This window comes from Jaculus jaculus, chromosome 17, assembly GCF_020740685.1.
Source record: "Jaculus jaculus isolate mJacJac1 chromosome 17, mJacJac1.mat.Y.cur, whole genome shotgun sequence".
NCBI classification, from domain to species: domain Eukaryota; kingdom Metazoa; phylum Chordata; class Mammalia; order Rodentia; family Dipodidae; genus Jaculus; species Jaculus jaculus.
In genome coordinates, this window is record NC_059118.1 from 13979767 (window position 1) to 13995223 (window position 15457).

Sequence of the window (15457 nt, forward strand, 5' to 3'; positions counted from 1 at the left end):
AAAACCTTCCATGGGTCCTGATCAGCTTTAACCATGCTCCTCGGGTGAGGGTGAAGAGACTTTATTTAATCTCTTTTCTAGATGGTGGTGGGGGAGGAGTGGGATCCAGTGCAATGAGGAAAAAAGTAGCTAAATAACAAGGAGAAAAAAAAAAAAAACTTTAAGTGATTCCCAAGAACAAAAGAAAGTCACATGAATGTTCTTATGACTGCACTTGGTGTCTCTGACGATCAAAATAGATAATTTTGAAAATGACTTTGCTTTAGAATTCTTAAAGGTAAGACAAGATGCATCTCACTCAAGATCGCATTTTAATGAGTCCCAGTGAGTCAGTGTGAACTGGTGTGTGCATCTATGACACGCTTAAAAAATAAACCTGCTTATCATTTGCACTTTGTATCCTCCCACCACTACGGCCACCACCCCTGAGCTGCACTGCGGCTCTTGGTGACGGTGAAACGTGCCTGTGACATGTACTTAGTGGGTGTTTGGTGAACGGATGGATGAATGTGGTTAGTGCAGAGCACATTATCTGGAATGGCGCATGTTAGGTGGGAGGGAAGCTCAGATTCAAGAAGTGGATCAGGTGAGGGTGAAGATAAGAAGTTCTCATGCTGAGTTCTTTGTTGTTCTTTTAGCGTCCCAGCATTGAGCCTTCTCAGCAAATAGGTTTTCTAGATTGAGTCCACCATCCTGATAAAATTCACTAGCATCAGTCACCCAGTGAATTAAAAACACAAGTGAGGGGATAGAAAGAGAATACCCACCTTTCCCTTTCTGTCCCATTCAGTCCTCAAGTTTTCAGATCCATTTCTTCCCTCCGCCCCTTTGAGTCCCCTCTTTTTCCATCCAGCCCCCTTGTGAGGAGGTTAGTGCCACCCAGCTTAGCAAAGGCCGAAGAGACCATCCCTGGTAACTCATGTCAAGCCCAACCCCTGAGGTACATACAAGCTCACTTGTTTTGGAATCCCTATGCTACTTTCAGCCAAAAAAGGACACAACCGAGATGGACACATACTGCCTCCTCTCTCCCAACCCAGTCTCCTCAGAGCGCAGGGGAAGTGAGACTTGCCATGCTCCAGTTATTTCAGCGAGCATTTACTATTCTCAGCTGAGAGTGGCCTCATTCACAGCTCAACATGGATAACCCTCCTGATTTCTTTTCTCTGTTCAGAAAAACAGAATGAATCCATTTAGAGATGACAGACGAAGTAAATCAATTGAAGAGAGAGAAGAGGAGTATCAGAGAGTGAGGGAGAGAATATTTTCACATGATGTGAGTAGTTATTTTCATTGCCTCTTGAGTATGGTCCTTCCATCAGCCAAAAGGCAGCCACTTTCCCTAGACAGTGAGTCGGCAGGAAGAACAAAAGCTGGAACGAGTGAGCAAATTGCATGGGAGCAAACGCAGGTGCTTCTGGGAGAGGACCTGGCTCAGGGAATTAATGGAAAATGAGCCCAGAGACTGAGTGTGCTCCCAAGATGTAACCCATAGGAGTAGAGAATACAATTCAGCTCAGTTAGATAAAACAGTGCACAGAGGGTTTCCATAGTTTCAGAAACAACTTCACAATGAAATAGCAGATAACCCTATTAGCAAATGTTTAAAAACTACCAACTTTATACAAAAGAGAGAAGCATGTGTCACCTATCACATAGACACATTGCACAGAATATTTTCTGAGTCCTTAGCAAATGTAGACAGTTTATAACACTAAAGTTAGATGGATAAATACTCATTTCTCTCCTGAATTCCTATCAGATCCAGTCTGTGAACAATTTGTCAAAGGAATAATCACAGGACAATTTTGTTCCAACCACAACCAAATGTGTGTGTGTGTGTGTGTGTGTGTGTGTGTGTGTTAAATTTTATTTTTTAAAACTTACTGCAGCCTATCAGTTACTTTCTTGTTGCTGGGACAAAATAACCAACCAGAAGCAACTGAGGGAAGAAAAATAGTTTATTTCAGCTTCCAGGGATGGGAAGACATGCTGAGAGCAGGAAGCTAGAGTCACATTATCACCATAAGGAGGAAGTACAGCAAAATAACAGGAAATGGGGCAGAGTTGTAAAACATCGAGGCCCACCCCAACAACGACTGACTTCCTCCAGTAAGGCTGTACCTTCAAAAGGTTCCACAACTTTCCTGACCAGCACAACCTTTTTAGGATCAAGAATTCAAACACAGGAACCTATGGGGGACACTTTACATTCATTTTGTCCAGTGAGGTCATGATTAAATGTATTTAAATTAGATAGAGATTTAAAAGTATAAAAAATAAAAATAATAGAGGCTGTATTTCGATGCAAGCAAGTTCAAATAGCAGGAAATCGGCACGGCTTTTCAGGCCGTGATTCTTCCTGAGTCTTCTCAAGTGTTCTGGGTTCTTCTGTCTGCAGAAGTGGTCACGTGAGGTTCTTTGTGGTCCTCAGTGACCAGCATTCCTGGAATCTCTCCATCAAGTACAGAAATCTACAATGACTTCTTCCTAGAGTTCTCACCGAGCCAGCTGGACACTTGAGCTTGGCGGTTGGTTGGTAGGCAGTGTCTGTCCTGGCTGGTAACAAGCCAAGGCCAATGTCTGTTCTCCACCCTCCCTCCACTGATAAAAATCCTGTAATCTGAAGCTGCAGAAATATCAGCCTCTTCCACCTGTGATTTTTTTTTTCTCCACATTTAAACTCCTCTTCACTCTACATTTCTTGAACACACTAAAATAGAATCTTAGTGATTGACGATGCTTGCTCAGTGCTCCAAAATCAGGAAGACATAAAAGAGTGAGACTGAAGTCACCCTGACTAGAGACCTAGATAAAATTCTGGGAAATTCTTCATTTGCATGGGCCACTTAGACATTCGTGTGAGAAGTGTTGGTACTACAAAGAGCACCCTGACACCCATCAGACCTTTCACGGTGTTCACAGGATATAATAGAATGAAGTGACAAGCAGGATTTTCATTGTCATGAGAAGGCATGGGGGCACCTGGGAGGCAGTATGTTCTCTTCTGGTTATACTTTAGAGAGAATTTCATCTGAATGTTAGTTTGTCTTCATTTCTCTTTCTCCTTCACTCTCTCTCTCTCTCTTACACACATGTGTAAATATAAGTGAGCATTTCCCCCTTGTACTCTAGTTCTGAAAAGTTAAGCATTTTGTGAATGAGCCATGTGTCAAAAAGAAAATACACATCATGCAGCTAAAGAAAACTATATTGTTATCTTGTTAAAGCTATGACGCATGGCTTAGATACTGAAAGAGTTATGTAACAAAAAAAAAAAAAAAAGACCGGCCAGGATGCCTGTGTATGGTAAGAATGAAATCCATGTCACTTCTGTAATTACTAAGTCTACTGGCCATGGAGAAGGGCCCTGCATGGCTTGCATGTAAAGAAAATATAGACATTAACAGTTGTACACATGGGTCCCAGAGAAAATATTTGAGTCAAGCATGGCTGTTTTAAGCCTTTATAACGTTTTCCTGTAAGTAAAGCAAACAGAGGAAGTTCCTATTCCAGAGCATCATTTGTCAGCTGCTCTTAAAGTACAGTGATTTCTGAAGGAACAGAGGTGAGCTGTAGCTGGGTCCTTAGCAGCTTTACTAGTTTAAAGTGGAAGGAAAGGAGGAAGAAAGGAAGAAAGGAAGAAAGGAAGAAAGGAAGGAAGGAAGAAAGGAAAGAAGGAAGGAAGGAAGGAAGGAAGGAAGGAAGGAAGGAAGGAAGGAAAGAAAGAAGGAAAAAGGAGGAAGGAGAGAGGGAAGGAGAGAAGGAAGGTGGGAGGGAAAGCCATGCCCTGTGTCTTTCTTCTTAACCCATGGCTGTTACAGACATGCAGCCATGCTGTTGGTATTCAGTGATCAGTATCTTATTGAATATGAAAAATTATTACAAAAGAAAGCATTTTAAAACAAACCAGAACTACTTATGACCTCATAGTCCCCAAGGTCAGGGATCTGGGGTGGCTTGGCAGATGACCCCAGCTCACGGTTTTTGACCCGAGAGCTCTGTTCAGCTCTCAGCTGTGCCTGGATCCATGTGAAGAACTGGCTGAGTAACCACATGTGTCTAGGCCTGAGTTGCACACAAGAGTGTGGAGGTCGCAGTTATCTGACGGGGTGGGCTTCCCTGAAGGCTGTTGGGTGTCTCCATAAACCACAACTAACTTCTTTTGGAGAATGTGATTTGTGTGAGAAAGCCCACGTGGAAGGCTTCAGTCTTTTATGACCTATGATTGAATTTGATGTATCCTCACTCCTACTGTTAACTACCAGAAGCACGGAACACCGGAACAGTGTAGGAAGTGCCACACACACTTGTTAGTATCAAGAGATGGGGACAGTTGTGGACGATCCTATATCAACAAGACATTACCTTATCTTCTTCCAAGGCTCTAGAATGGCCGTGTCAACATTCCTGAACACCCACTTTGACAAAGCCCCTCACACAAGGTCTACTTGATTCCACACACTTCATCCAAACCCTCGAATGTTTTTCTCGAGAGGCTCAAGATCATTTTTCACAAAATAACAATTCATGCTTAGTGAGTTCATTATCAAACAAACACAAAGGAGCCAGCATAAAGAACACGGTGTTACACGAGTCTCATTATGATCCTAACTAGTTATTCATTTTGTTTCTTCATAATTTAAAAACTTACAAACCAGTTTTCCTCAGCAGTTGCTATTACAGTAGCAGTCATTCAACAGTCAAGCAGGTTTAAATATTGAGTATTTATATATATACTCAATATATATATATATATTGCTTCTTTAGGTAACAGTAGAGAGTTTTTGAGGTCCTATCATTTTCACTCTAGTCAGATGTATCTAAACATTAGATATGTTCTTGAGAATGCTCTGAATATTTCTCAGTGTCTTAGATGTGTGAGCGTGTGAGAGTGCATGTGTGTGCATGCACATGCATTGATATGTAGCCATATAACCAAAGTATGCATGTTGCCCTGCAAATTTTCTACAAAAACTAAATTTCATATTATAGTTTGAAATTTTTGGTGTCTTGAGATAAGACTAAATATTTGGAAGAATACAGATAAATTTAGTTCTCAAGTCGCATACCAAATTTGTTTTTCTAATATTTGAAAGCAATTATTTGTGTGTGTGTGTGTGTGTGTGTGTGTGTGTGTGTGTGTGTGTGAGTTTAAGCTTATTTTCTGGCCAATTTTACCTGAGGTTACTAACTTTGGGTTATGGGACAAGGTCATAGACCAGTGTCTTTGAGACAGGTATGTTTTGACTGGAAGATACTTTGCTGAGGCAATTTGTGTGTCACTGGGGCTTCCCAATGCTCCTGCTTGTCCATCCCAGCATGTGAGGGGTCCCTCTTTTGAGAGCTATCAAGGAAAGCATGCACTGCAAGCACATTGAGAGTATAATCTGGGTGAAAACTCTAAACCATTAGACAAAATCATTTTTCTCCTTTAAAAGTAAAAGAAACCTTTTCTATCTGGGAATACATATAAGTGACAGCTTTGAATGTTGTTACTTAATGACTGTGACAGTTTTATCTTTCCCTACCATTAAATGTACAAGCTATTAATATTCCTTTACTAAACTTTATTTCCATCAGTTACTGAATCACACCCCATAACTACTGTCTTTGTGTCATTTTTGAAAATGTTGGGAAGGCGCAACAAGATGTCTTCTTCGGATCCTATGATGAAAATCAGCAACATACTATAGAGAAATAATCATAAGATAGGACTGTTGAGTCTCTATTTATTCCTTTCCCAGGTCAATTTGTCATTTTGAAAATCTCCAACTATAAGCTTGTACATGAAAATTTCATTATCAAATACTTTGAAATGGTTTTGTCCTACTTACCAAGTACAGCCACCCTGTGTTTTGGAATAAACACCATACTTTATGTAGCCTTCTCTTCATCTCTGTTTATATCAAACTTGATCCACTTTTCCTCAGCATGAACTCATAGCAGAAAGCCACTGACTTTCTGTGTAAAAGTTTAAGAAATGGCAGACAGAAGACAGTCAATGGTATTTTCAAATTATCTTCATTTCTTCATTAACTGTCTTTTGTTCTGTTTCCCCTTACATAGATTTAATAATTGATCATGTTTCTTCACTTTTGAGAGAGTGGTGGTCACCTCTTTCTTGCTTGAGAGTGACTTTTACTCTGGCAGGGATTACAGGATGGGGACTTCCTGGGCGGGCCATGTCAAGTCTGCATGTTCGGTCTGGGTTTGAACCTGTGCCCTTGGCTGTTGTTGAAGGCTTCTCCATTGCAGCTTCAGAGGAAATGACATGCTTACATCCCAACAGCCATGCAGCTTCCCGCCCAGCGGTCTCTTCTGTCCATGGTGCTGACCGGAACTTAGTCTGTTCAGACCTGGAGACAACCTGATGGAAAAATATTTGTTGGTGCATGAGAACTGGTTACTCTGCTAAAGCTAACCTATTTCTCTCCTATTTTATTTATATAATTTGTAAATCATGTTCTTAAACCTTTTCCCCTAGAGGGGGAAAGTAGTTTTAAAATGAGACAATGATTTGGGTTCTATCATCCCATCCAGCACATCTGACACAGCCCCTTGTTTTCTTTTATTTTTATTTTTATTTTTCAGTCAGTATGCTCCCAGGAAAGCCTTTATTTGGAAAACAGGTAAAATGAAATTTACTTTTTTATGTCATTAAGTGAGCAGTCTGTCTTGTGTGTCATGTACATTCTCATATACATATATATCCCACATATAAGCATGTGATTGAATATATGCATAAATAAATGCATATATCTATGCGTACACACATGTATACTCACATATATATGTTACTTAACATGTATGAAAAGTATTTAATTAGAGAAAGATTTCTCAGTTATTTCCAGAGCTTAAACATTTTCCTTATTTAAAGCCTCCATTTCTCGTCATCCCAAATATATAATTCTTGTAACAATCACAAAGAATTTGAAAAAGAAACATGGAGACCACTCAGACAGTCATACATTCACTGACTACCTGAACAGGTTTCCAAAACTATTTGTGTATTTGGCACTATCAAGCACTTCATCTGTCCTATAATTTTAAATCACTGCACCAAATGAATGGATTGATATAATTTTAAGTTCCTTATTCCAAACTATCCACTAGTCATCACAGAAGGAACAACTTAGAAATCAGATCTAAAATGGTTTAACCAATGCACCTGTTTTGATCTGACCTCCCTCAATAGAGAGAGGCACTTCTGAAATAAGGGGAGCATTGAATTTATGGAATGTCTTGAGGATAAAAAAAAAGTGAGTGGATATTTTAAAACTTAGCATACACCTGTTAAAAACTCATCTAAACCAACACTGATATTAAATTGTTCCATTGGTAAAATTGTGCATATTAAGGACAAATGAAGGAATCTACAGGAGCTCCACTAATCTTATTTAACATAAATCAAAGTCAATAACTTGGTTTATAAAGACAGAATTTGTAAATAAAGCGGTAGTTAATTCTATTTCAAGTGTCAGCTTAATGTGTGTCCCTACAAAATGGATTAAAATGGAGGCTAAGTTAATAACAGTACTTAGAAATTTAAACTGGGCTTTGGAGATAACTAATTTAAAAGAAAATAAAAATCGCCATTTACCTTAACAGTTGGAAATCCTCAAGTAATTAAACCTCAAGAGAATCATCAGTTAGATGATAGAAATGAAACTACAAAAAGAGCTCCATATGAGGTGCTGCATAACAACCCTACACTCCTTCAGATATAGGCTCAGATTCCCCATTTACAGCAAAACTAAGACTCCATGACAGTTAATCACCTTGCTGATCATGTGAAACATTCCAAAATTCTATGCCAGTGCCAAAAACATTAAGTGAGCACTTACAGTTAGTTCTCTTCAGTGGAGACCCTATTCTCTATCTGCTAATCTATAATGTCCCTATCTTACTCCATAATCCTATTTATTCATTTATACTTAAGTGCTCCAGCTATTCAAACCAGATCATAGTTAATGCTATAGTGACTAGTCATACATATCCAGTGCATATATGAACATGCCTTAATGATCCCAAGAAGTAAAAACCAAATATATTGCTTTGGATAGTTTCTTTGAGGTGTTGCTGTTTCCATTATGCCCTAATGTGTTATCATAAGGAGATTATCTTAAGGAAATAAATCATAATATAATTAATTAAATCTCTACCCTTTATGTCTTTCTCATGTAGGTTAGGAATAAAATCTTTTCATGATGCCATTAATTTATTTCTGCAAAATTTGGCATTATACATATAAACTATAGTATGGGAGAATGATTTAAAAGAAAGGTGTGCTGAGATGGAATACTCATCGATTTGGCATAGGGCATTGAGTACCCTTAGGCTTTATGTCATAAACGTCATGTTTTTATTCCCAGTAGGCTCCAGGAAGACAGTCACATATGCAATGAGACCTATAAGAAAAGACAGCTCTTTCGGTTGGTATGGTTCCCTTTCTTAAACTGTGTTTTCAGATGATGTGGCAGAATCCATGTGAAATATAAGTGTACTAGTATCAAATATTTCTGTTCATGAAGTAAGATGTGTTCAGTTCTCTCCTTGTACAGGTTGTTGCCCATGACAACAGGGTAAGACATGGGACAGAGAAGCCATCACTAGGTGTATCCTCCTTAAGTATTTTACTCAGAATATCTGTTTCCCAGGGACTCGCTATATCACCACAATTCCACTTTGAAAATGACTGTGAATTAAAATTTCTCCAAGTGGGATACAATAATATACACATTCTCAATGCTGGAAAATAAACTGATGATGATTCAATTGGGGTTGCTAATTTTTAAATCACGACTCTGTCATAGCATTTTAAACTGTAAGCATAAGTTTAATTCCTAAAGGGAACTACAAAGTTTCTTCCAATTATAATAAACCACTTAAATCAAACTTCATGTGAGATAAGAGGAAAGATTAAACTTTCTTCTTCCAGCTCTGTACTAGGCTGACAACCCAATCACAGCAGAGACCATACTCATTTTGTAATGTTTTTACTTAATGTCCGTCTAGGATCCTTTATGAGGAAGATATGGTAAACAGTGTAGAAATTCTCAGTGTCTTGCATGCATGTATCAACACATTGATGAATATTAAAACTCATCTCTGCTATAGAAAAGGCAAAAAACAAAAAATCCTGTTAACATTGTAGAAAAAAAAAATACAAAGGAATATGGATGAATTCAGTCAGCCTGAAAATAGGTCCTCACTATTAGTAGAGTTCATCTGTTCCCTTGGGCTTTGGCAGAAAATAAGAACTGGGAACTCGCTTGTTCACTTCCTTTACTTTCTTAGGTTAAATGCTAGCCTGGTACCTTCCTCATATATTATTAGACATTGCTTGCTTCACATCTAAATAGTTAAGAAAGCAGCCATGCACTTTTCCATTGCAAACACAGAGGAGAAACAAGCCAGCAAAACTCACTTGACACCTGCACTGACACACTCTGGGATTTAGATAAAACATGGGCTCTTACCTCCAAGAGGCCTAATTGCTTTTACACAGCCATCAGATCATCTACTAGCAGAAATGCCATATAGTCAGGGTCATCACAGCATAGATTCCATTACGCACTCAGATAACCAGGCACAGAAAGTCAGATAACTTTGCACAAGGTCGTGCACACAATGGTTAAAGTAGGTCAAAGCCTATACCATCCCTACCTTGGGGGTGGGATACAATTTTCAAAAATGAAGAGGAATGTCATTAGCTGTCAGTCATCAGAGAAGTGGTATGAGCTGTAAGACTGCCACGGGATGGGATTCTAGTTACCAACTAAAAGACCGATGAAAATGACCATTGTTTCCTGGATTCCGCTTAAAGGAGGACAGGATCGAATGTAAAAAGTAAGAAGGCATCTGAGTCTGTATTTCTCAATGATGCATATGCTTTCATGCCCAAATAAATAAGCATTTTAATTCTGAAACTCCCTCCCAGCTTGTTGGTATTAAGATGACTAATCAATGGGTAGAGAAATATAAAGTATGCTTCAAAGTATATATATCTAAAAATCATAAAGCATTAAGATAGTTCATTTTGATTTCCAATTCTGCTTATGATGTCTCTTAAAAATACAATCTTAAATTCTCCCTTAAAAAAAAATACATAGAATTCTGGCTCGGGAGGAGGATCTGAGCTAGTAGAGCATAAGTAGAGATACTAAGGGGGTCTCGGGTCACCTTTTGACCAGGGAATGTGATACAAGTCTGGATGAGCTTTCTAAGTCTCTAGAAATAGCTTTGCCAGGCCAGATGGTGCCACCTAAAAAACAAGAAGCTTGAAACCAGGAAAAACGATGAATACAATTTTGAAAAGACAAATTCTGTCACACTAGAATTTACGTCCACAGATATTTCTTGCAAAGAGAAATTGAAGTCACGAGAGGAGGGGCAGCTGGGAAGAATTAGTGGTGGAACAAGGGTTCCTTTCCGTCTTGAGGCTCCCTTCTGATATACCCAGCATGGTGAGTGAGGCTAGGAACCACCCCATATCGTCACGCCAGTGTTTTCTTGGGATGAATATGCCAGTTTAGCTACAGAAGAGATCACTATCCCAATCCTGGCCTATTAGTATTTGCTAAATAATGGTTTAGTTATCCCTTGTCAAATATGGGTTATCATAATAAGAAGTATATAGGAGACTGAAGGTGAATTTGGACATTGGAAGAAAAGCCATGAATGGAACACTGAGTCATTGAAAAGTCAAATTTTCTTACCCCCTACCTCCCATGGCTTTCTTAAACAGCAAAACAGTGTAAGAACTGAAGTCATTTGGCCAATGGTTAAGGTACTTTCTCCATCCATAGAGACTTATATCCACAGTCATAAGAGGAGGAATAGCTGGGAAGAATTAGTGGTAGAACAAGAGTTCATTTCTGTTCTGAGGATTCCTTCTGATATATCCAGCATGGCGAGGGTAGGAACCACTCTTTATCTTCATGCCAATGTTTTGTTATGATGCCAGGTCTCCTTTAAGGGGGTCATAATTTCTGAAACAGTTTCCTCTGAGGTCCTCAGGACATAAAGTGTAAGAAAACATTAATGAGGGAATATAGTATTGAAAATATATTTTAGCTCTGTGAGTTTTCTGTTCTACTTTATCCCCTTGCTTTACAAAATTTCTGTCACAAACTACTTAGTTATTTTATGCTTATTAGGTCATAAATCCCTTTACCTTCTTAAATTTCCCAGAAATCAAAGAAGTTTAGTTAAAACTAAGCAACGATAAAAGAAACCAAAAATATCTGTGCGTTTTCTTTATAATTTGGCTGAGTGTTTCTGTTTGATTTGCCAAGTTCCAGTATCTCATATGATTTTTTAAAAAAAGATTATATTTTAACAAAGCCGTTGATCATGTCTTGAATATGTCACATTGCATATCTATATTAAATCAGGGCTTATATTTATTACTCATGATTAATGTCCCTTTCACCTATTTGTAGTCCATTAGAACCATGGGATCCATTGATGATGCCTTATTCCTGCAAATATATACACAATGTTACCCCTTAAGGAGATTGGAAAGCAATGCAAATATAAATTTTACCAAATTTACTCACAAAACACATGTGATTTTTGCATACTCCTTAAAGATACTCTGGAATCCCCAGAATTTATCTGGATAACTTTCAGCACATTAGCCCTCTTTCTGTCTGAATTTTGAAAGAGTGGATTCTTTCACTTAACGAGGTGTGTGGTGCCTGCATCCGTCCTCTGGAAGAGTTTCAGGTCCGTGGGTCATTCTGGTACTGTTGGTCTAAGAAGCTTCTCCATACGGGAAGGATGAAAACGCAGTTTCCCTGGACCATAAAAGTGAAACTCCCTGGATGCAGCTCTTCCCATGAGTTCATGGAGTAACACTTCTTTGGTATGAATTACTTCCAGGATTCTGTAAGGTTATAGTGACTCCTGGATATCAACCCATAGTTGGCTCCAGTCAGGAGAACTGAGTCCTTATACTCTGTGCAAGAGAGGTTAATGATTATATTTTATACCATGTGTCTCTCTAATGGTGTCTCTTTCATTGCCAGAGGGATCATGTGACATCTCTAGATTTGGCTGTTCTGTTTGTCACCTGTGTGTCATGTGTTATCTGTCTGGACATGATCCAGGTGTGTGTAGTGTTGTTTGGTTGAAGAAGGGATGTCCCATAGATGACTCTTCCAACAAGGTCCCCCCCGCCATAGCTCCCACCCTGCCATGTGGCATAACACTGTCCATGTGCATCTTTCCGGTGGCCATGCTCCAGGGGCAACAGAGATGGCTCGGGGAGGACTTCCGGGAGTCGACAGAGCAGCTCGGAGAACGAGCTTAAGTGGTCGGACCACCAGCGAGCATGGAGCAGCACAGACTCCGACAGCTCCAACCGCAATCTGAAGCCCACCATGACCAAGACAGCGAGTTTTGGGGGCATCACGGTGCTGACCAGGGGTGACAGTACGTCCAGCACCAGAAGTGCTGGGAAGTTGTCTAAAACAGGTAGGTAGTTTTACAAAAACGGTTCCCTGCTCTGATATTTCTTGGATTCTGCCTACATTATTTACTTCCTCATTTTGTGTGACAACTCCAAGACAAAAACAAAAACAAAAACAAAAACAAAAAAAATCTTAAAGAAGGGATAGTTTTAAAAAGAAACAAAAAGAAAAGAAGGGACAGTTGGCTTGGACTTATCTGTCAATCTGTCATGGTGGAGGCGGCAAGGGCATGAAGCGTCCTTGGTTACATTGTATCTGCAGTCAGGAAACAGAGAGGGATATTGAATGATGGTGCTCATGTCCTTCTCTCTCTCTCTCCCCGCCCCTCTTTTTTGACTTGTGTGTGCTTGTGTGTGGCATATGCGTCCTTGTAGTAACTCGTGCAATTGCCCATAGTGGCCAAATTGGAGTGTCAGGTGTCTCACCCATTCTTATTTGAGCCAGAGTCTCTTACTGATTTTTGAACTTGATATTGTTTTTCTTCTCCTCCTCCTCCTCCTCCTCCTCCTCCTTCTTTTGTGAGCTCTGGAGAGTACCAGGTTTCCACTCCCCTACAGAACTGGGTTTTCAACTGTTTTTAGCCATAATGATCCATTCAATATGAGTTCTGGAGATTCAAACGCAGACAATCTCAGAGCCCCCATTCCCCCCACACTCACACACACATTCAGGCCCTAATGCTTGCATAGGAAGTACACCTAGCTGCTAAACCAAGGCTACAGTCATTTTATTTAGATATTATTTAATAGATTATTATTAATTGTTTTTATTTAGTCTAGGACCTCAGCCCACATAATGGTGTCACCCACATTTAGGGTAGGTTTTCACACCTCAATGAACCTAATCTAGAAAATTCCCTCACAGACATGCCCAGAGATTTGCTTCCATGGTGATTCTAGATCCTGTCAAGCTGAACCCAACATTAACCATCATACTGCCAAAGTCATATCACCACCATTCTCTTTGACTTTAAATTAACTTGTGATATAAATGACATTACATTATAGAAAATCAGGAGGGACTATTTAAATAGGCGACTGCAGTTTTCTAGTTAGCCATGGACTTAACTTATGTTATCAAGCTCTGTAATCCTCACTCACCTTACTGATAATATCTGAGGTTATCATAGAATGTTCCTTGGCCCCACCTCAGTAGGCATGAACTTTACTTACATAAAGTTTAAAATACGTTATTTTTATAAAAATGATCACCCTGACAATCACAGGTAGAAAATATTTTACAAAAATTGATCTTGTAAAATCATTATCCTACTAATAGATTCAGTTCCTGTATTTGAACACTGTATGAACCTGGACCTGTGGTTTAGCCTCTGTGTACCTGTTTGCTCATCTGAGATATATAAGTGGTAATAAAGCTATATCAGGATTACTCGGAAAATGAAAAGCTTCAATAAACACAAAGCAATTAGCATAACTAAAAGGTTATAAGCAACCGACTGACACTCATTTTTTTCTTTATTTATTATCATCATTTAATGGTCTCATCTCTGGTTTTCATGTAAGGAAGGGGAATCTCAGAGAAGTTTAGGCTTTCCAAGTTGACAAATGTATGTATCCATATGTATAGTTCTCCCTTTTTATGTGTTCTTTCCCAAGGAAATAGTGATATTTTTTTGAGAGGAGTCATTGAGTAGCATGGGCAGTGCTAGGATGATAATGATTAAAGATCTAGAAAACATTAACTTGACATCATTTTTAAATTTTTTTTTTAGTTTTACATTTTATTCACATTTTACAAAGGAATCTGGAAAGGGAAAGCCTGGGAGGTAAGGGGAGATAAAGTGGGAAAAAGAGGAGTACACCACATGGAACCCAAAGGTCCATGTGGGTCGTGTGTAGCTCAGGAGTACTTTGGCTTTGTAGGCAACTGCTAAGCCATCTCTCCAGCCCTTGAATTCACTTTTACCTGAATATATTCACAATACCCTTCACCTCAGAAAGGTCTTGGGTATCCAGACAGAAGTAGCAGGTAAGTTAGAGGCCCGAGCAGGGGCAGCAGAGGTGAACGGAATTTAGGGGTGGGATGCTATCCTTCAGTGGAATGTTTTTCAGACTCTTACTGAGGCAGGAGACAAAGAGTTTGTGCAAAATCTGGCTCCTTTATGCTGATGGTTGAACATAATTATGTTGTTGACACATTCTTCAGTAATTACCTCGCTTTTCTCCATAGGAAGCAAATGAGTAGCATTCAGTCTGAGTCTTTGCTACATACACACAGTTGTGCACCTAGGAGAAGGCAGGTGGGCTGGAGACCCTCTGCCTATGGGTTCTGTTCTCTGGTTTTTGAACTCTGGGTTTCTGAGTCTAACTCGTTGTTTTCTTATGCCACAATTACTGACATCCACACAATCCTCCTTGGTGTATCTGAACTCTTATAAAGTCAGAAAGGTTAAATAGCTTTAGATCTTTAAAAAAAAAAAATCCAAGTACCTTAAGGAGTACACTTAAGGATTATAGCACACCAAAAGAGCTCTTACAATCTGAAAATTAATAATCATTTTCTGCACACCAACCCCCAGCCACTTCCCAAGCAAAGCTCTCTGGAAACATTTAACACACTTCAGGAATGCTAAAGCACTGTGATCTTTGGAGAATGGTGAGAGTATATAAGTGTTTCAGACATACTTCCCTCCCCCTTCTAATTTAAGTGTCTGCATTTGAGATCTTGTCAAGGGGCAGGCATGGAAAGGGGAAAAATTAAGGAGCTCAAGTTAGGGTGTCAAAACAAACTTAAAACTCCCCAAGATGGCTTTATGAAATGAAGTCGGCAGTTCCGCTAGCATGAGCTTCATAACAGTGTACGTTTCTGATTTGTTGCCTCATTGCTCACAGTAGATATACAAACTTTTAAGCCTTTCAGAAGCCGAATGTGGATTCTGAGACATGACTTTGAAGTTACTCTTCTCTTCTAATTGCATAGGTTTTAGCTGTAAATGGATCATACTGAGGGCTTTTCCA

At 39.3% G+C, this 15457-nt stretch overlaps 1 protein-coding gene across 22 annotated transcripts in view; it reads left to right on the top strand.

The window, feature by feature from the left end:
- Positions 1-15457, top strand: part of Arpp21 (cAMP regulated phosphoprotein 21) — a 157617-nt gene that overhangs the window by 78680 nt on the left and 63480 nt on the right. For 9 of the 22 annotated variants that reach the window (XM_045136734.1, XM_045136730.1, XM_045136729.1 and 6 more), the window contains exons 11-14: positions 1175-1276; positions 6595-6632; positions 8376-8435; positions 12254-12483. In XM_045136734.1, coding sequence (XP_044992669.1) covers positions 1175-1276; positions 6595-6632; positions 8376-8435; positions 12254-12483 — 430 coding nt within the window. Of the gene's footprint in view, positions 1-1174; positions 1277-6594; positions 6633-8375; positions 8440-12253; positions 12484-15457 lie in introns of those variants that run through there. The other 13 variants (XM_004662063.2, XR_006633987.1, XM_045136739.1 and 10 more) reach the window with 10 other exon arrangements.